Source organism: Ostrea edulis, chromosome 3, assembly GCF_947568905.1.
Source record: "Ostrea edulis chromosome 3, xbOstEdul1.1, whole genome shotgun sequence".
Lineage (NCBI taxonomy): Eukaryota > Metazoa > Mollusca > Bivalvia > Ostreida > Ostreidae > Ostrea > Ostrea edulis.
This window is the reverse complement of record NC_079166.1, coordinates 37,503,968-37,526,728: the sequence shown is the minus strand read 5'-3', so window position 1 is coordinate 37,526,728 and position 22,761 is coordinate 37,503,968. Positions and strand designations below refer to the sequence as shown.

General features: G+C 35.9%; 1 protein-coding gene across 2 annotated transcripts; it reads left to right on the top strand.

Moving 5' to 3' along the window:
- Positions 1–475: 475 nt before the first annotated feature.
- LOC125675598 (uncharacterized) lies at positions 476–21,846 on the top strand. Of its 2 annotated transcripts, none has more exons than XM_056160623.1 (3): positions 476–875; positions 12,815–13,153; positions 13,264–13,814. In XM_056160623.1, the coding sequence occupies exons 1-3, from the start codon at positions 557–559 to the stop codon at positions 13,656–13,658; spliced, it is 1,053 nt and encodes a 350-aa protein (XP_056016598.1). In that variant the 5' UTR covers positions 476–556; the 3' UTR covers positions 13,659–13,814. The 2 variants fall into 2 exon arrangements, with proteins under 2 accessions (XP_056016598.1, XP_056016597.1); XM_056160622.1 differs by lacking the exon at positions 13,264–13,814 and adding an exon at positions 20,053–21,846 and having other exon boundaries at positions 523–875.
- The last annotated feature ends 915 nt before the right edge of the window (positions 21,847–22,761 follow it).

Genomic DNA, 22,761 nt, shown 5'->3' with positions numbered 1-22,761 from the left:
TTTGTGTGAACGTTTATAATAATGTTTGTAATTATTATTGTATATTGTGTAATATGGATTGTAATCGATAATTATAATAATGAAATGTTTCTTTAATAAAAGAGTAGCTGATACAGAACTTTCATTTGTACAGGCTGAACGAGATATCGAGCTACTCCGTTCAACTGAGAACACAAAGATCCCGAGGTTTACTGGTACTTAGCAAATATTTGCATATCACGCTTTGCGCCATAGCTGACTTAAAAATACCTCTTCCCCAAACTTGTTATATGAGCCATTACGAAGTTATGGGGCGAAATTTGATATGATACTTACACCAATGTTTCTTGTTGATTCATTTTTCAGGTTTGTGGAATGGAATGAAACAATAACCAGTGGTTTGCGATGATGCCTGTCGTGATTACTCTTTAAAATTTTGTTGTGTACTTTAAAACATGCATGTCAAACACTGAATGGTTACCCTTTAAAAGTCTTTATTATTTGTTTGATATGCGTCACGTTGTGGTTAAGGAGACGCTTTGATATAAACATTCGTTATTGAAGAAAGAGGAAAATCATGGACAACATATGCAAAATGGCGAAACCAGACTCAGAATCAGAATCAGAATCTGATGTCTCCTATACGGAACCTGGTATTGCAGAGAACCCAGTTTCAGATTTATTTCCTCCCACTGACATCATACTGGAGGTGGAGGGAATTGACATACACGTCAACAAACAGGTATTGATGGACAACTCAGACGTGTTCAAGGCCATGTTTGAAAGTGAATTCCGTGAAAAGCACGAGGAGAAAATACCCCTGCCAGGGAAAAACTATGATGACTTCGTAGAATTTTTGAGCACTTTTTATCCACCCACTTGTGCTCCGATAACAGGTAAATATAGATCAATTATCAACGGATTGAAATTTGTACAATATTTGGTTTTTTGTTTTGAATCTGGGGATTCAAATTAAAATTCCCCAGATTAGAACTGTAAACCAACAATTCAATATATTTATGCCTCGTTCACACGAAGAATTTGATTTGGATTAAACGTAAGTTAATGCGAATTCAATCTAAACCGCGTTCACACGGATAATTTAATGCGTATTAGTTTACTTCGAATTAAAATTTACGTCGCGATTTAATGCGAATTAAATTTACTTCGCATTAGCTCCGTGTGAACGCAAAGCGAAGCTAATTCGCATTAAATGTACACGCATGCGTAATGGCAAATTTGGGTCACATGCATCATACCCGTGGTCAGCTATATATTGCAGCCTTCGTCAAGAAAAACAAAATTCTCTAATCTTGAAAGGGCCTTGTCTAAACTTAATCACAGCAAATTCTCACAAGTACTCTAGAACTGAAATACTCAGCGCCAAACAGAATTCTATCGTTTGTTCCGCAACAAAACACATTTGATGAGGCGCAAATTTTAGAACATCATCAACAAAGTCTTTACATGACATATCAGGCCCAAACAACATGGTCCAAAATGGGACAGAATGCCATTTTGGCACAATCAATGTACCTCTTGCTTTACAAAATTGTAAATGTTTGATCGTTCTACACACCATGTAAATTGGAGGAACAGTCCAATTGTTTTCATTGTGACAATTTTGTGAAAAAGCATCTACTGCCTCTGTGGGAGAATGCGAAAATAATGAATTAAATCTATGAAACTTAGCATTGTGAACGCTCGCAAATCTGTCAAATTATTGTGTGTGGACCCCACATACTGTCGATAAAATTGAAAAAAAAAATAATAAAAATTAGTTTGCTTGTCATAATAATCAACAATATTGGATATATAATCAGCTTTGGTGTTCAATTCTCTAGGAATCCAAACAATATCTAAGGCTGTTCAAAATTAATTCTACGTTTAACGTCACCTCAAAACTTCAAAACCTACGAGGGAGGGAGGAAAAAAATAAACAAACAAAAATTTTAAACAAATGTGTATTTATTAAAAATCACCTATATTCAGTGACCCCAAAAATCAACAATTTCAAATAATCGATATTGTTGGGTTTTATATTCAAGTCCAAGTCAATTAAAATCACCCAATTTAGTGACCAAAAAAGTAATATGTCAAATTAAACACATTGTAGGATTTGATTTTCAAGTCCAAGTAAATTTTGGCGTTTTCCCAGCAAAGACTTTTCCCTTAATTTGGGTTTGTATCCCCTCTGCGAACACACCATGCAGATTGGGTGAGCGGAGGAGTGGCTTGCAATAACATCAGGTGGTACATCCAATGGATTTTCATCACCACAAACATAGCAAACTAAAGGAAAACTTCCTTTTGTGGAAATAATTGCTAGACACATGTGGCCCACAGTTACAATTAAAATTATTATGACAATATTTCATACATTTTTGTAATGACACATCTTAAAGTTTAAAATATGCTTTACTTTGTTTTGTGTTGGTTTGCTTTTTGTTATACAATTTTCTATGTACTATTAATCAGTGTTGAAAGATGCTAATTTGGTGTACCACAACTAAAGATCACGATTGTACCTTCACTTCTACAAATACAAGGCAGGATTCCAATAGTTTAGGACGCCTTCAAATAAATTGATTAAAATATTGCAGTTTTCTTTTTAGTGCTTTTAATTTTTATGATTAAATGCTTTGTACAAAGTAATTATCAATCAGTAAGTTATATATTTCCAATCGTAGTACAAACTGTCATGAAATAGTATATCGGAACTCTTCAGTGTTGAGAAGGTAAATTTTATATGAAATGGTGGCCGTTTGCAATGGCTTCGAAAATAACCATCTTTATTTACTATGGGATTTACACTATGTAAAGGTAAGAAATGCATGTTTCATTGTGATAGGGAGTTAATAGGATGTCGAAGGCGAAAAGTTGATGCGGTCAAGGAATTCAGTTTAACCCATTTTAATCGCAAAAAGCGACCGAAGTTCAGGCAAGATTTCACTTTGTGTGACACTGGTCTGACATTCAGAAGAGGCGTCAGTCCAGCTTCGACGAATCTCGCTGAGATTAGTTCGGTTCAAACCATCTTTGTACGTTTTCTTTGCTTCAATAGTGGCATATACTTCCATTTTCTTCACGTAAGGACCTCTGATCCAATTTTGCATGCGTTTCCCTCTTACGCGGGATGTAGAATTAAGTCGCTAAATGAAAAACCAAACCCGAACGACTACTTCAAATCCGGATTTTTTTTTCTTTTTCAAAACAGCAATTTCGCCGAAACCTACGCGCGCGGGTGACATTAAACGTAGAATTAACTTTAGGCAGTCTAAAGTAGTATAGCAAAAATTGTCTTTCTGTTAAGCAAACTATTCACGTGTAAAGTTTGTTTACAGGAAAAGAAGTGAAGTCCCTGTGATTGAAAAGTAACACCGCTAGCCCGGAATAATTTAGAGCGGGCGTATTCAAATAGGCTACCCAATAATGTGCAGTCCGAGCCCGAATTTGAAATTAATTAGAGTTATCCTTCTTTGCTACGCACGCAGTCGACTGAAATAGATAAAGGCATTGAATTGAATAAAATGATCGCTTCAATAACTCTTACATTTCCACTTTCATTCATTACTACTTTTGCAAAAAAGGGAGGTGACGGGGTCAATGCATCAAACTTTGCATGTAAATGTAACCCCCCCCCCCCAAGTTTCTTTTCAATGAAGGGGGTTTATGTATTGTTGTTACATGTACATGCCCGTGTCACCATTTGTGATTATAAACTAGACATTTTAGACACTGACCATGTTTAAGTCATTTATTTTTATATCCTATCATTACCTCTACGCAGAAGAGTTCCTTGTTGCCATAGTAATTTCAGATTCTAGACAAAGTTTTCAGCTAAGACAATCTTAGTTAAAATTTGCTTAAGTTCGTTTTGTGATCCATTTAAGTTAACAATCTTAGCTAAGTTCAAATCTTAATTTAAAGTCTTAATTCAAAGTCAAAATTTTGACTTAACTTTAAGACATTTTCATGATCCCGGAACCTGGTGGAGCTCATTTGAAATTAAAACTGCGCGGCTGAGTTAAGGCTTTAAAAAATGTACTTTACCACACTGACACATTACATGACGTCACGTCGTTATTTACCACCGCTGTCAAACGATAAACCGCAATCATGTAAAAGTTTCTGTCAAATAGGTTATATTAATTCTCTTTGATATTGAAATAGTTTCAATTTCTTCTTTATATAGCATACATGCTAAAGTAATATCCATATTATATTGTGATCTTGATATCGCCCCTAATCTGCACGTATAGTAACTTTCACAATGGACTCATTTGCATAAACAGGGTTTCCGTACATACAAATTTCATCATTGGCACGACACCCCGAGGTTTTTGAGTGAAAGATGTTTGATATATGTGACATGTGAACTTCAGTGCAAAAGGAAAGTTAGGGGAGCAAGTTGTGGCTTCAACAGAAAACATGTTTTTCAGGCTAGATTCAACTTCGTATATGCAAAAAATCACCGCATCTTGCATATTCAATGCAAAAATTAGACATGTTGTAAGTCACGATAAACTTGCTCCCATCACTTTTCAAATGAAGAAATTAATATGTTTTGAAGTTATATTAACTTCAACTTGCATTGATATCTGGATATCGTGCCATTGGACGATTTATACATACACGGTACGATTTTATCTTGATATTTGATCACGTGATATACAGCTGATGTAGAGACTGTCGGTCTAGTGAAAAATATATGGGAGGTCAATATCCAATTAATTATATATACATGTACATATTTGTTTTTTGTATAAATGGGTTGTGTGTACAGAATTTGTCAAAAATTGATCTGTTTATTAATGCTTTTCCCCCATACATATTTCTATGGCCCTATACTTAACACAACTGCGTGACTTCATATGGTGAAAAATTTTCTCCTTCATTTCGACAGTGTATGCGCCTGCGACCACATTGCTGGTACCTGAAAACACTAACTTGAATCAAACGTCTGTGAGTCCGCATTATCAACATTTAGGACTAGAACTGTAATTTGGCATTCACTCAATCTGGAAATTCAAAATTCATTATTCGGTCCCAGTGGATCCGACTTTCTACCGCTAAATAGATATGCCTTGTCATCAAATTACACACATTACATGTATTTGGCCGGAAAATCTTGCAAGTTCACGAGCTGCAAACAGAGGAAAAACATTTCAAAGAAATTTTAAAGAATTCAACGTATCCAAAATTCTCTTATAAGAGCTGCTCAGAGATATATTCTTGGAATCTAAGACCAGCTTAGTCCATTTCATTGAGTGCTGAGGCTGAAAATTTGACTTTTCTTCATCGATGAAAAATCCTGCATATGTAAGAGAATTGCGAACAAATTGAAGCTTTCGAACAGTGCTCCTAATCATGGCCAAATCCAAAACCGTCATCGAAGTACAGAACAATATTGATACCATGACATTGCCAGTGATTAACCATTGGTCTTTAACATTTGGTGAAAATGTTGAGCGTTGAAGTCAACCCAATCGCTATAACGTTAAAATAACGAAATTGATCTTTCCAGCAAAAAGAGAAATAGATGAGTCGTTTTCTGCACAAGCCATTGTGGTGGTATCCTGATTTTAAATCAAATTTAAAAAGAAAGCAATCTTTCGAGAAATATATCAACATCACGTTCCGATCTTCGAATTTTACTTTCTTTTTATCTACAACAGTATTCAATTCACTTAAATCTAAAATAAGCCTATTTTTACCAGAACTTGTTAAACTTTTCGGAGAGGGCTGAAAACATATGGCTGAAAAGGAACTTTCTCCATGCAACCTGATTTCATAAAGTCTGAAATTGAATCATCAACAAATTCAACATATTCAAGTGCCGATTTATTATTTTTGAATTTCATCGTCGGAGACACATTCTGAGAAGGAACAACATAACCATGTTTAATGGTATCAATAACAAATTCTCTTGCATCTATACTTTTCCAATAATAATAATATTTATTTATATAGCGCCCTATATGACTATAATTTACCACTCTAAAGTGCTGCACACCATACAAATGATACAGCATGTTACAAAAGTAGTAAAAGGATATTATAATAGCACTAAGATGATATCAAAACAATGCTAGCAAAACATCAATAATGTGAATGAAAATTACTAAAATCTAAAACATGATGTGCATGAAGAAAGTTCCACTCCGTACAATCAAATGATATAGAATACAATAGTTGAAATAAATATACAATTATACACTTGAAAAATTAATGTTAAAATGATGATAAAGAAACCATAAAGATTTAACCACCTATAATACTAATAATATGCAAGTCTAAAAAGATGTGTTTTAAAATGTTTTTTAAAAGTGTTTGTAACAAACTTGTGTTGACTTGACAATCACAACAACGCTGTTCAGGTTCGTTTCAACAAGACGGTCTCTTTATCATGAATCAATAAGAAAAAGAATAAGAAAATCCATTCAATGGGAATGAGTCATGAAACTCACAGTATACACACGGACAGGCTGATATCATGCAAATGGAAATCACTCTCACAGTCTTAAGGTCTGAATAAGATAAACTCAAAAACTAGTCACCAGAACTCTCAAAATCTGTCTAACACTTTCAGAAGTTAGATAATGTTTGAACCAAAAACACAAAAGAACTCAAAGCAATTTTGGTGGGAAACACAAGAACCAACCAAAAACCATAAGACAAACTAAAACACCAATGGAGTTAACAGATACAAAATGACCATGACCAGAATATAATTAGAGCCCTGAGGCTAACTCTGGACCTTTCTAGCAAACGATCATTTAAAAATCAACACACCAAACTACAGGTTGGTTGAATAAATTCAGAATTCATCTGTAGAAATGTAATGCAAATAACTAATGTATATGTATATACAGTATCAATTTCTTCAATAGATGCACATGTAATATGTATATGTGCATAATATATAAAACAAGAGTCTATCACATGTTCAAATTCTGACAACGGCGGAGGGTATCAGGCAGAGAGTTCCAGAGTGTAGCTGCTGCCACATCCAAGCGCCTGTTTCCATATGTGGAGGTTCGACATCTAGGTCTAACTAATGTCAGTGAATTTTCAGATCTTAAGGAACGATTTGGTTGGAAAAAGTAATCACCTTCTCTAAGTATTTTGGTGCCATCTTATCAATCACCTTATATGAGTAGAGGATAAGTCTGTATTGGCTGCGCCTGTCAATAGGAAGCCAATGTAAAGAAATCAGCACTGGAGTTATGTGATCACTTCTCTTGGTACGAGTGATGATTCATGCTGCCATATTCTGTATCCGATAATCAAAATATTTTGTTAAATTTCCCTTCACGTCCTTACTACAAATAGGTATATCACCAAAATAGTCTGCGTGAAGTGAAAATGAATTAATCTGGTCGTTCAAAATTGACTCCGACATCAAGAAAATTCACATACATCTCTACATGTTTATTGGTTTGAGTTGCTTGTACTTTGGTTGCTAGATTTTGGGGCTGCAGTGAATTGGAACCTCCAAACCCGTGCCCCGATACTCCTCCACTTTTGGAGGAACGAAATGAATGCTGAGGCAGAGGAGTAGGAGGAGGAGGCTTGCGATGTATCTCGCTGAAGGATTCTTGTAGGGTTTGAGGCGAAGCTTCTCCTGAAGGACTCTAAGTGCTCGGCTTTCTGCTTGTCGTGGCGCTTTTCATCATCACTCTCAGACTCTCTTACAGTCGTCCACACGGCGAGAGATTTGTCACCTATACGAATAAGTTTTTTCTCGTCATAATTTTAGCAATGATAGATGAAACAAGTGTAGATGAAGAAGAGTCTTTCAATGATAACCGCTTCTGCAGCTTTGATTAATCGTTCAAAATTTCAGAATTAAATTCAAATTGAATTTCATTCCCATCGTGTTTGAAATTCACAGAAACCTCTTTCTTGAACTGTTTTGCTAAGCTATCAAAATCGTTACCAGAAGATTGTTCCTCATTAAGGTTTTCAAGTTTCGAGTCCATGTAGGACTTGAAGAGGTTGAACGTGTCTGCTAAAGCTAAAGTGGCGTTAGCAGGCTCGGAATCAGTGGTAGAGCCATCTATATTCTTCTTCTCTGTAGAGGGAGGGTTATCTGGTAGAAACTCGTCGTCTATATGCCGGAATTCAGCTAAGAATTTTTTTTGCTTATACATTGGAGCGATGGAAAACGTCTGTTGCGCTGTAAGGCAGCAAAATTTCGAATGGCTTTGAAAACCTTAAAATTCTATTCATTGGTAAATCATAAACAAGAAGTGAAGCGTAGCAAAATTCACTTCCTATATACCATGCGTACTTTTACTTATAACAATACGATATTAAACTAATATGGTAGATGAATAGATAAATATGATGGACGGCTACGAAATAAATTCCGTTTTTGAAAGAACAAAAGTGACGCTATCCGATATTCACGAAGCGCGTTAGTGCTTTATGTAAAGTATGCCGGGATGAATTAAGCGTTGGAATTCATGTAACTCACGATGTGTTGATAGAATTACAACAACAGCGTAAATCCTTGTTAAAAGTTCGTGTTTATATTTCATTCAAATAGTATAAATTGAATTGCCCTGTAACAAACAGAAAGCCGCATATGAAAATGTACATCACGTCAAATACATATATACATTTTATACATGTTATATATACATATAAATTGTATCATTTGAAACTTAGCATAAAGTTATATCAAATGATATTCAAGCACTTTAAGCACAATTTTATAAAAGTGATCAACCGAACTTATTTATATTTAATAAGTGAGAAAAATAAGATTAAAAACAAAATATTTATATTATTACTTTAGTTGACTTTTATATTACTTAAACAGTCTAAATAGTATAACTTACCAAAGTTATGGACTTCAGGCTTGATATTTATCAAATGTAAAGCTGTAAACTATATTTCAAAGCTTCTTTGGTGCAACATATTGGCGAAATAGCTCCAACTATAACTAAAACTCAAACGTCTGAACACTTCAAACCCACTGGACAATATGAAAAAATCCAACTCTGGTCTAAAGTCACATGACTATAAGAGGCGCCAAACGCTCACCAAACTTTTGGCGGGAAAAAACTAATTACATCAAATTGGAAATTAAATAAAATCAAAGCTGCTTGCCATTGTTTTGGCATAAGTTTCTAGTAGAACTTTATTATTCAATCTTATCAATTGCAAATTCAATTCTTTTTAATCATAAAACTTAAAAGTTATTTACAAAATTTTCACATGGCTACATTCTCCCCCTCTCCATGAAATGATGTCCCATCATTTAATGATACTATGTACAATGTTTTCAATCAATGAAGGAGATGTAGATTTTAAAATATTGGAGCAAAACAAATTTGCTAACAACTGTGCTCTCTTTTGTCTGTTCTCAACCTCCTGTGTTTGAGACAGAACATAAGCGTCATGCCACTTTGGTTTCTTCCTTGTTCTTGACGAACGTCTAACCTCCTCTACTGAGTCATCATCTACTAGCTCCTCTTCAGCTTGTACTTCTGCATGATCATGCGCTTCATGGATTTCCAATGGCTGTGGTGCCATAGTCCTATCCTTCTGTTTATCAGTGTGTCCTCTTTCAATTTGTATTCTGACAAATTGTTCTTCATCTTCACTATCTGATTCCTTTCTCTGTTCGTCCTGTTTCTCCTCTATCCGCGGATTTCTTTCTCCAAGGCTTTTTCTCTCTACTGGTGTAGGCCTAAATGTCGTCCCAATAGGAATAATAAGATTCCTATGAATAGTTTTCTCATGCCCATCCTCATCTGTAATTACATACACAGGAATATCTGCATTCGGTTGAGATTTGATAGTGTAAATTGTTTCTTCAAATTTGTCTGCAATTTTGTGTTTCACTGGAAGAGCTTTTGCCTTTACTGCATTTATCCAAAATCTAATAAGTGGATCATCTCGTTGAATTCTCCGAAGTTCTCTCAACTCTAGCTGAGCCAATGGTTGTCCTGGAAACCCTGTTGCTTCAATTATCTCAAAAGGTTCTACTGTTTCTACCATATTAATGGTGTGTTGTTGTACTTGCACAGAGTTGTATACTGTTTTGACTGTCTCCGAACTGATGTTCTTATTGGAATTAGGATACCTAGATAAAGCATCAGCGTCTGTGTTCTGTTTTCCTGGCTTATAAATAATATCGAAATCAAAAGCTGATAATGCAGAAACCCATCTTTGACCTGTGGCATCTATATGAAGCTCGAACGGCTTGTCATAGTCTGCATAAGCCAAAATAGGTGCATTTGTCATATGATGTTTCAGCTCATTAAATGCTGTTTCATGCTGATGACCCCAAGTCCATCCTTTCATTTCTGATCTAATCCTTTTCTTTCTCTGATTCTGTGGGGGCATAATTTCCTGTAAAGGTCTTACAATTTTGCTGAAATCCTTGATGAAACGTCTATAAAATCCAGCAAATCCAACAAATTGTCTTACTTCATCAGGATGAGTAGGAGTTGGCCATTCTAAAACCTTCTTAACCTTTTCTGGATCTGTAGATATGCCTTGTTCTGATACGATGAATCCGACATACTTTACCTCTTTATGGAATAAGTTGCATTTCTTTGGATTCAATTTGAGATTGCACTCCTTTAATCTCCTAAGTATGATTTCTAATCTTTCTAAATGTTGCTCATATGAATCCGAAAAAATATCAAATCGTCCAAATATATGACGTATATTTTCATATTTGAAACCAGATATATCTTTCAACTCTTGTCGAAGACCAGACCAAAATTTGGACTTCAACATCTCATCCGATCCGTAACTCCCTATCAACCCTTGTTCAACAAGTTTCCTTAAAATGTCTTCCAGTCTACATGACCATGAAGCAACATCTTCAGTCTGTTCTTGCTTAGCGCTGTAAAATTTTGCAAGTAATTCCTCTTTTGTATCAACTGTACCATATACACTCTCAAATTTCTCTAGAACAGCCTTAATTCTAACACCAGGTCCCAATCTCATCAAGATTCTGCTAGCTTCACCTCTGACTGACCTTCTAATTGCTTGCATAATAACTTCCTCTTTATAGATCTCATCATGCAATAAGCTTTTTACTTCATAGCACCACTGGTCATAATCTGCTTCACCTTTAGTGGCACTTTCCCCATAGAAAATGGATAGTCGAGGTTGACTAGGATGACCTGATTGTATTATAGTTATCGGTTTAGATTAAACTTTTTCCTCTGATTTTGCTTTTGCTAAAAAAAATCTTCAAGCCATTTTTTAAGATCCTCGGGTGTATCTGTTTTTGGCTTTAGACCTAATTCCTTAAAAGCACTTAAAAGCTTCTTTTCATCCTCAGATGCCATAATTTAAACCAACCGAGTTCTCGAAAACGACAGCGTAAATAAACCGTAATATGAAATGAACACGATTTAGTGCACTGAATTAACAACCATCAACCGAAACGCGCAAGTGTAAAGACACGGTACATACACCAAGTATGATAATGTCTAGCTATATCTCATGCAAACTACACACCAATGACAATATTGAAGTTTGACAATGAAATATTATGGTAGTTGTTTTGTAAAACTAGTAATTAATACCTTTGGTATTATCAACTGGACACTTCCGGTTGAAAATACGCACTTCCGGTAGACGACAGACAAACTATATCAACCAGAATACCTTAGTCAAGTCACTGTCAATGTCTACTTACTTATACCAATCTGACACTGAATGCAAACTGAAATATGTATCAATAACAAACTGACAGACTCAGATCTAATGATAAACTCCCAATTATCTAATCTTAATACCACCAATCTCTGACTGTATAATCACCAAGAAACAATGTCAAATAATTGCGCTCAACTTGTTTTCTTGGTAGCTATTAATTATCAACAAAACTTGCATGCAATGTTAGTAGTGCCATTCTATGCCCTAACTTAATCATTTATTCATAGAAAGAAATTTTGAAATTTTATTTAGATTTGCTTGCTTACCGATCTGCTGACTTTAGCCTTGACTGTGTCTATTGTCGAATGGATCACAAACACAATTTAAAAAAAACCCCACACACACACACAAAATCACAGGGCCATGAACAATAGCACAAATAAACACAGTAAGATAATCCAAAGAATTGTTGTTGTTTGTTTTGTTTTTTAAATAAATAAAAGTCCAAACGATCCAAGAAAACACAAGTTGTGTCACTGTCAAACAATGTTTACATCGAAACTGCAATATTTCCGGTGTGACACGCAGAGACAAGTAGTACGTAAAATAATTCGGAATCTCTGTCACTAAGTTCGTCAGATGTTGGTGCGCAAATCCGAATTCTGGAATTCCATTGGTTGATCAAAGTATTGGATCTGCCCTCCGAATTCACAAGTCCTTGGCGATTTTGAATCAAAGCTGCTTGCCATTGTTTTGGCATAAGTTTCTAGTAGAACTTTATTATACAATCATTTCAATTGCAAATTCAATTCTTTTTAATCATAAAACTTAAAAGTTATTTACAAAATTTTCACACGGCTACATTCATACCCTCATGAATTTTCAAAATTGAAATTGATTTCGTATATTTACTTCCTACTTTCATTTCTGTCGAAATTCTCGACTATTAAAATAGACGTATTATATTTATCAAGTAGTTCCTTATTCATACGTGCGTTGTTTACAAATGTACTGCGTTCATGAGGATATAACCATCATTACAATTTATAAAGATACCAAGGGCAAAGACATTGCAAATGTAAATATTGAGATTTGTCGAACATGTATATCTATAAATTCATGTGAAATTGAGAAGTGCATCACTTATAGGAAAAATATCAATGAACGTTCAATGCAATTTTTTCATTCGGTTTAATTTCAGAGGAAACAATTCTGAAGGTCGCCCCTTTAGCTGATGAATACGAAGTGGATTCAGTTCAACGCCAATGTGAATCCTTTCTCAGAGAAGTATGCCAGAAAGCTTGTGATGACAAATGCAACACTATTCAAGTATCTGTACTGGTGAATTATGTCGCCTGCGCTGAGAAGTACCGTATGACCTCTGTTCTACCGTTGGCCATTCGTCTATGTGCTGAACGTAGCACCTGTCTGCTGAGAAAGGCTGGGCTCCACACTAAGATTTCTGAAGAGACGGCCAATCAGATCTTTGATTCTCGAGAAAAAATGACAGAAGAAGGAGTTAAATCATGTCTGCTGAAGGGTATGCATATTTCTTTTCTTGGAATTTTACTCACGTGTTCATAAACATTTTCAATGTTCAAACTTAGAGATCTGTATATGTACATGTATCATAATGTTTTTATTTTAAAGGATACCTTCATGTTTCAAGCACAATGAAACTGTTTTGGGGATCTTTCAACAATGATGAACGAAAAATATATGAGAAGATCCTCGTCGATGCTTGTAAACTTGCATCCAAAAATTACACATCAATGGTGTCAAGCATTACTGTCAATGACCTGCTCGATATCATTATTACTGCTGAACAAAACCAGCTTAAGGATCTTCTGTCGGCTGCTATCGAGCTAGCTTCTAAGTGTGGGTTCGAAGATATCAGTGCATGCAAACACTATGACACACTATCCAGTTCCACAAAATTCAATATATGTAGTGAACGATTTAAAAGTATGGATAATTATTATTCACGGTATTTTGCCCGTGGAAATCCAACTAAAACGATTGATAGAGCTTATCGTCTGAAATGAATAGACTGTACATGTTTATACATACAAGTACATATACATGTAGTTTATAATTGTGTATAGTATTTATAGTATACTTCGCTCTATGAACATACATGCATACCTTTTTTGTGTGAACTAAAATTGAATATCAAACAAAATAAAATATTTGTGAATGAACCAATCCTTATGTGATATGTATGCCAATTTATATAAACCAATTCCAATTCAGACATCAGCAATAATAAATCAAAGTACTGAAAAGCGCTAAGCTTACTTCATGAATTCTGTATGTAATGTTAATGAGCAGGAACAACATTAAAAAAGGTTTATGCATTATTCTTTATTTTCGCATAACTAAGTAGTACATTTTCTGTAAGAAAATAACAAATATGGATTGGAAGCAATGTCCTGAAACTTTTCAACCCGTTGAAATATAAATTTTATATGATGTTGTTAAAACAATGGTCACTGATAATTTTGATCCCACACTAAACTAAAACCCTGTCTTTGGATCATGAAATTTACAATTTTGGTAAAGGACACCTGTTCTTATTAAATATCTATAATCAGAATTTAGTATCAATAGCATTACCACCGCTACGGTGGTCCAGAGGTAAAGTGATCGATCTGTATGCGGTCGGGGTTCGAATCCCGGCCGCGACAGACCTAGTTCGTTAAACAGGTAGTGACAGTTCCATCACCAAACTCTCGGCATTAGGTGTGAATGTCACGGGTCCTCGGAGATGGCCTTTAAAACTGATGTCCCGTGTCACAGTAGGTGTGGCACGCTAAAGAACCCTCAATGCTCAATGGCCGTAAGCGCCGAGCATAGGCCTAAATTTGAAGCCCTTCACCGGTCTTGGTGACGTATCCACATGAATTAAAAATTATTGAGAATAACGTTAAACAAGATACAATCAATCAATAGCATTTAAGGCTATGTTATTCAAATATTTGACAAATGAACACTTTATACCCTGTTTAGCTCCCACCCATCTTCCCAAGGCAAGGGGTCTGATTCGCTCTGCTCTGGTCCCTGGATCATTAAATGCTCTACATGACTGCATTTTTTTCTCTTACAGATGTGATGTTATAGAGAAGAACATTTTTGGTAGAAAATGTGAAAACAGTTGTAATGGTAGTTTTCAGTTTAAAGTGTTCAATTGTTATTACGCAACTCACTTACTGTTGTGTTCCAGTTAAATATTGTATGAAATATTTTTAGAATACAACTGAAATGAAACAAATCAATAGTTTGATACATATATGTAAGTCACTTATAATAGAAAGGAACAAACAAACTGGACAAAAAAGAAAATTACACATAACCACATATACTAACAAATGCCACATGTCAAAACACACCAATAATGCAGGATTATGAAACGCTTTACATCCATTTCATTACCTTACCATAATTCATTTAAATACACACATAAACATGCATCTGTATGACTTGTACTACAGAATCCAGTGCATAATTATCTGTAAATAGTAATCAAACCATGAAAGTGGAATTATTTTTTGTAATCAATAATGAAGTTATTTTCAATTCAAAATCGGGTTGGAGAGAATCTGAATCCAAATAAGTCCGATAAATACATGTATAAATGAAAAAAAAAATTTAGGAAGTTATTTAGAAAAGATGTTCATCATACATGTGCAATATTACTTTGAAACTGAATACTTGTCACGGATAACCGTGCTAGAATGTGAAAATGATAAAGTCACAGAAAGTTGTACATCCTTTTCTCGTAAGGTTTGTAAGCGGTAATGCTATGTGGGCAAAGTTTGGTACGAACTTGAGGTAAAAACCGACAAGACCTAAAAATGACCGCAACTGCCTTTTGGTACTAGGCCTCGGGGCATTCTTAATGACTAAGACTTTATCAGAGTCTGGTTTCAACTGCTCATTACCAACTATATGGCCCAAACAATTCAAACTTGAATACGCAAAGGAACATTTGCTTGGTTTGGCAGTCAAACCAGCGTCTGGGAGACGTTGGAAAAGCTTCTCGAGAACTTTTAAATGTTGCTCAAAAGTAATCGTATACACCAGGATATCGTCGATAAAATTATCTGTTTGTTCCACATCAGAAAGAACCCTGCGCATAAGACGAGAGAATGTGGCAGGTACCGTAACCAGCCCAAATGGCATGACCCGGAATTGAAATAATCCCTTTCCCGTCTTAAATGCTTTTTTGGTTTGGAGGATTCCGTTAACTTAACTTGCCAATAACCTTTGGACAAATCAATTTTTGAAAAGAACTTGTGCCCAGAGAGTTTAGAAAACATTTCGTCCGAGTCTGGCATTGGTTCGGAATCGAATATGGTCTAGCTGTTAAATAGTCGGTAGTCAACACAAAAACGATTTGCACCGTCTTTCTTTGGCACTATGACAACTGGTGGGCAAAATGGAGATTCGGAAGGTTCAATGATATTCATTTTCAGCATTTCACTTACCTCTTTATTGATGCTGTCTTCCATCTTGTACGGGATTTGTCTGTTCCTTACCTGAACTGGTTTTTCATTAACCATCCTTATGTCGTGTTCCAAGACATCTGTGAGCCCTGGATGACTTTGGAGTACGTCCTCAAATTTCTGTAAAACACGTGTTAGCTGTTTTTTCTGGTCTGCGTATACATGAGGATTAATATCTACTTTCTCTCTACTGATTTGTGGGTACTCAACTAGCTGTCCTTCCTGAGTTTCATCTTTCGCACAGTCAACAATCGTTGCTCCAACTAAACAGAAAACACTAGTGTCTGAAAGGATTGGTGAAATTTCAGCGTTGGTTCGCTCCACATATTTCTTCAGCAAATTAATGTGGAAAGTTTTCATCTTTCCTTGCATATTAAGTTGATAGTCAACTCTATTCACCTTCTTTGTGACATCAAATGGTCCCTTCCACTGCAACAATAATTTGTTGTTATCTGTTGGTAATAATATTAACGCTTTGTCACCTACCTTTAGGCTTTGAATTCTTGCCTTACTGTCATGATATTTCTTATATCGTGTCGCTGACTTTTTCAGATTCTCCTTTGCAAGCTGTGCCATTGTCTCGAGTCTGTCTTTGAGATCTAAAGTATACTGATATGTTGTTTTTACGTTCGGATCTGTAATCTCTTTGGTCCACAACTCTTTGAGAATCGAAATAGGGCCTCTAACAAATCTGCTGTATACAAGCTCAAATGGTGATTAACCAAGACTCTCCTGTGGTACCTCTCTATATGCAAACAACACTGCACTTAAGTACTTATCCCAGTCTTTAAGTTTTTCTGAGCAGAGGCGCTTTAAAATCATTTTCAACGTACCGTTAAAGCGTTCGACTAGCCCGTTACAACTGGGATGGTAGGGTGTTGTTGTCCATTGTTTAAGAGATACGAGTCGACTTACCTCGGTCATCAGGGAGGATGTGAATTGGGAGCCCATATCTGTTAACATCTCCCTAGGGACACCAATGCGTGAAAATATGTCCATCAAGGCTTCTGCTACTCTTTCCGTCTCTATGCTGGGTAGAGCTAATGCCTCAGGGTAGCTTGTTGCATAGTCAACCAAAGTTAGAATATATCTGTTACCTCTGTCCGTTATTGTATACAATGGTCCCACCAAGTCTACGGCAACTCTTTGAAATGGTTCATCTACGAGTGGCATCCGTTCAAGAGGAACCTTACTCACTTTGCCTTTCTGCAACGTTCGCTGGCATATATCACAAGATTGACAGTAGCGTCTGACATCGCTCTGCACACCTGGCCAAAAGAATGCAGATGTTACTTTTGTCACTGTACGCTGAATTCCCAAGTGACCTGCCAACAAGGAGTCGTGTGATATTCTCATGACATCCTCACGGAACTTCTGTGGTACAACTAACTGTGAAGTTACTTTACCATCACTCATGGAAAAGTCTCGAAACAATAGTTATATTTTCCCGCGTTTCGTTAGTAATAGCGGGAAAATGTTGTATTGACGGTACAGTATATTGTACAGGTAGAATGGAATGATCCATTTTTAGCCAATAGAATGTGAGTTAGAAAAACAGGTTTTCGAGCTGCAATTCAGGTATTCACTTTTAGCCGCCGTTCGTCACGAGATAGACGAAATGGACGCCCAAGCAGTTCAACGACAGATTAACCACCATCGCATCAGATTCCGACGACGAGAAGAAAATCATCAAAGCGCAGTTTATGGCTGACAGAAAAGTAAAAGACGTAAAAAAGCAACGCAGGGAACTGAAGGAAGCCAAGAGTCCCTACACGAAGCCATTGTTGTCGTCTCGGACAACGCCCAATTTATCTACCTGGAAGTCCGGCCACTGTTATCGATGTAACAAAAGGGGTCATTGGAGAAAGGAATGTACAGAGAAATTAGATGATAAGATAAGTGCATTTGTTCATCAAGAAAATCATTTGACTACACTCGCAAATAATAGCGAGAATTATGATAATGCAATGAAAAATCAGTCGAGTAATATGTGTATTTCACCTGTTGGTCGTTTAAAGGAAAATATAGGTCAATGGCGTTAGATTGGTGCAAACAGGTATATTTTAGACACTATTGAGTATGGTTACAAAATGCCTTTGTTTACCACACCAAAACCGGTTGAACTATGTAACAATAGATCTGCGTTAGAGAACGCTGAGTTTGTAGATCAAGAGATTGAAAAACTGCTCAGAAAGAATTGTATTGAGGTGTGTTCAAGTAAACCGAGGGTTGTAAATCCATTGACGGTAGCGGGAAACAAAATAAAAGAAAGGTTAGTATTGGACGCTAGGCACGTGAATCCTCACTTGTTTAAATATAAGCACAAGTATGAAAATGCCTATGTTTCAAAAAGCTTATTTCAAGCAGGTGATCATATTTTTTCATTTGATTTAAAGAGTGCATATCATTACATTATGATGTATGAACTAGACAAGGAATATCTGGGTTTCAAATGGAGAAGTATTATGTGTTTAAAGTGTTGCCGTTTGGGCTCAGTACAGCAGGTTACATATTTTCTAAGGTTATGAGAGAAGTGTTGAAATTTTGGAGATCCAAAGGTTATAAAATTGTCATCTATTTAGATGATGGAATGGGTGGAGCTTCAACTTTGCATAAAGCAGAGTTGATGAGTTTAGAAATTCAAAAAGATTTGGAGAAACTCGGGTTTCTAATCGCAGTAGATAAGTCATTGGGAGCCAGTACAGGAACTATATGGTTAGGGTATGTTTGGAGTACAGTAAACAACAAAATATCGGTTGCTATGCCTAGGGTGAAAAAACTTAAAGTTTCTATAGAAAATGTTCTGGAAGGCTACAATTCTGGAGTTGTTTGGTTTGAGGTAAGAAATATCGCAGCAGTGGTTGGACAAATAATCTTAATGCAGACAGTACTGGGTGATGAGGTCAGACTTAGGACAATGTATTTATATGCATGTATTTTGAATCGTTCCAGTTGGAATTCAAAAATAATGTTGTCGACAGAGGCAGTAAGTGAACTTAGATTCTGGGAGACATCAGTGGAAGAAATGAATAACAATGGTACCCCATTAAGTCAGTTGACAGAGTCTGAGGTAAACAAAGTGGTAGTCTATTGTGATGCCTCAGACACGGGGTTTGGCGGTCATTTGACATTATGCTCAGAGGGTGGGCATACTGATTTAGAGTGGTATGGAGTGTGGAATGAATGGGAAAGTAAACAAAGCTCTAATTGGAGAGAGCTTGAGACAGTTAACAGAATATTATCAAAGTCAGTTGACAAAGTTGAAGGCATGTCAGTTGAGATCAATTCTAATAATCAAAATGTGGCGCATATATTGAGAGTGGGAAGTAAAAAGAAAAAGTTACAAGACATTGCAATGTCGGTGCATAGTATGTGCAAAGACAAGGCCATTCAAATAGAAGGAAAATGGATACCCAGAGAAGAAAATCGTAAGGCAGATTCTTTAAGTAGAATTACAGATTGTGATGACTGGTCAGTTAAACAATGTGTATTTGATTATTTTGATATTATATGGGGATCACACATGTGCGATAGAATCGCCAACTTTTATAACAGTAAGTGCAAGAATTTTAATTCCAAATATAGGTGTGAGGGGTCAGGCGCTGTAGATGCGTTTTCTCAAGTGTGGACATATTATGTCAACTGGATTGTACCACCGCCAAAGTTAATTCCGGAGGTAGTAAGGAAAATTGAGAATGATAAATGCAGTTGCACGTTGGTTATACCGGAATGGAAGTCCGCTCCCTATTGGCCAATGTTGGTCGATATGGAGGGAAATTTCAAATTTTACATTAAGAATTTTTCGAGAATACAAAATGTGCATGCTATCTGCAGGGTTAAGGGAAATAATGGAATCTTTGGTAAAAGGGGTCTTCTGTTTAACATGCTCTTTCTGAAAATTAGATTTTGATTACATTGTAAAATATATTTACAGGAATAGGTCTGGAGAGCAGCATTAAAAAGACTGCAGAAAAGCATGGCGTTGAACCTGGAAGTTATTTGGCAGATATGTGTCCATTCTTAAGCAAATGGATTTTGTGCAGCAAAAGTGAAAACACTATCAAATCTTGCTTCAATGCTTTTAAAAGATGGGAGGTTTTCAGCACAACACAAGGACACAGTGCGTTACCGGCAAGTCCGATCCACGTAGCATTATATTTGACACATTTATTACAGTCGGGGGCATCTCAACATTCCGTGAACAATGCGGTATACGCTATTACGTGGGCTCATGATTGTGCGGGTTTAATTGATCCAACGAAAAATTCATTTGTTAATTCTGTACAAGAAGCTGCAAGACGAAAAGCCAGTCATAGTATCCAGAAAAAAAAGAATTCATCACCAAGGATGTGTTAATTGCACTTAGTGATACATTTATTGATGAAAGTGATTTGTTAATTGTAAGAAATATTACAATGATTTAGTTTTATTTTGCCGGTTTCCTTAGGTTCGATGAGGTTAGCTCATTAACATTTAATGATGTTATTGTACGTGATGATTACTTAGTGTTGTTTATTAAGAAATCCAAAACAGATCAGTACAGACAAGGGAGCGAAGTTCTTATAGCTAAAGGTTCAACGTCTGCATGTCCAGTCAATATGTATTTGAGATATTTAGATCTTCTGGGTTCAATTGATGACAAGCAATGTTTCTTATTTAGACCAATTTTTAGGTCTAAAGATGTTTGTAAATTAATTTATAAGAACAAAAAGCTTAGTTATACTGCGGCTAGAAGCAATATTTTGTCTTTGTTAAAGACTGTCGTTGGTGAACACGTTGTATTGTATTGTATTGTTTATTGGCTTTAAGCCTTACGGCTCATCAGCATAATACATATTCAATTACAAAGTATAAACAAAAAAGATGTATACAGTATGAAAAGTGGAGTGAATATTAGAGGATGGACATACATGAAGAGAGTTATAAGACAAGTTTACATAAAAAGAAACCAACAAAAACCAGCATATGCATTAAACGATAGTTTGGCTAGATCGTAAGAGTAAAGCACCTTTTAAAAATTTACCCAGATTACAGATTTGTTTTCTATTATGAATTGACATCAATTGTACCAGTTTAAACATAGAAGCATGCGACCAATAATATTTTTTTATATATGCAGATCTGAGGTTTTTGTACAAAGGACATATTAAAATAAAATTATATTCGTCTTCAACTTCGTTCAAATTACAAAATTCACACAATCGATCTTGTCTTGCTGTGCCATTATATCTACCTTGTTCAATTCTAAGCTGGTGAGCAGACAATCTAAATTTTGCTAAAATATTAAAAAGATTTTCCGGAATAGATTTTGTCAAGTAAAATTGAATGGTAACATTATCAATAAGGTGTCTATACAGAATACATTTGGGTGAATTATCAAAAAATTCATCTCGTGACTTCATGAAGTTGTCAGTTAAACAACAGTGCCGTTCTGTGTAAAAATTGACATATCATTTAAGATGCAATCAAATAAATCGCAATTATACTTTGTGTAGTAAACGTTATGATCATGAGGTATATACGCAAAACAGATATAAATATCGGGATGATCTCTTTGTTCTACTCTTAACCATATGAGTGTGTCTTCAACACATTTAACAATTGATACAAACTTACGAAATGTTTTTCTGTATAACAGCACAAGGCCACCGCCTTTACCCTTCAGTCTAGGAAAACATTTGTATTCAAATTCGTCGTTTAACCAATCGCACTTTAGAGCTGTTCCAGGTTGAATCCAGCATTCTGATAAAAATAGTCAGATATGACTGTGCAAAAGTCACTGTCACATATCTTTTGCTCTAAATTTCTGTTTAGATTCCATGCGACTATACGCATTGAATGTCCGACCCCCGCAATTTCCTATCTCATCGGTTCCTGGATCCGTGGGTTGGTAGGTGGTTTGTATGGAACGCCATCAATGTACAGTTTATTGTACACTAAACGTGTCCTGTGTCCTTGTCGTTGTTTCTCCTTCGCAATGTGAATTAGTTGTCGTCTTTGTTCGTTGATTTCTGGTGGAAATTGTTCATTTATATAAAAGTTTGTACCTTTCAGTTCTCTGGATCTGAATTTGACGTCTTGCCTTTGTTTGAAGTTGTTAAACTTCGCCACTATTGCTCTGGGTTTGTTACGTCCCGTCATTCTATGTACTCTGTCAAACTTAATGTTGCTCACATCAGCCGTATCCATTTTCAGTTCTTTTTCTAGAAATTCTCGTAAAATGTTCTCAGTCACATTAGGGGTTTCGTCGACTCTCTCAGGAATATTTGAGAAGATTAAATTGTCCCTCATAGAGCGCGCTTTTACGTCAATGATTTCCCATTTCAGTGCTTGATTTTCTGACTCTAGGTGTGCTATTCGGTCGTCCATTTCGTTACATTGGTACTCTACTCCATCTGTTCTTTCACCGAGAGTTGTAATCATGTCCTTTGTTGAAGACTTGAGTTTATACTGGTTTTAATGTTGGATAGTTCCGATTCAAAATTTGAGATAGTTGTGCCGATGCTCGCTACTTTAGTTTCAACACTTTCAAGTTTTTCGAGTTTTTTGTACACCGTTTACTTTGGACTCCAACGTACGGAAAGCGTTGACAAGTTCCTTAGCCCATGGTGGACATGTATCATTTGTTTGTGATTGCACCAGA

What these genes read in the sequence shown, in the direction of transcription:
- LOC125675598 (XM_056160622.1), top strand. Translation starts at nt 557, where the DNA reads ATGGACAACATATGCAAAATGGCGAAACCAGACTCAGAATCAGAATCA. An exon ending in CACTTGTGCTCCGATAACAG is followed by an intron (nt 876 to 12,814) that starts GTAAATATAGAT and finishes GTTTAATTTCAG; the next exon opens with AGGAAACAATTCTGAAGGTC. An exon ending in TAAATCATGTCTGCTGAAGG is followed by an intron (nt 13,154 to 20,052) that starts GTATGCATATTT and finishes ATATATTTACAG; the next exon opens with GAATAGGTCTGGAGAGCAGC.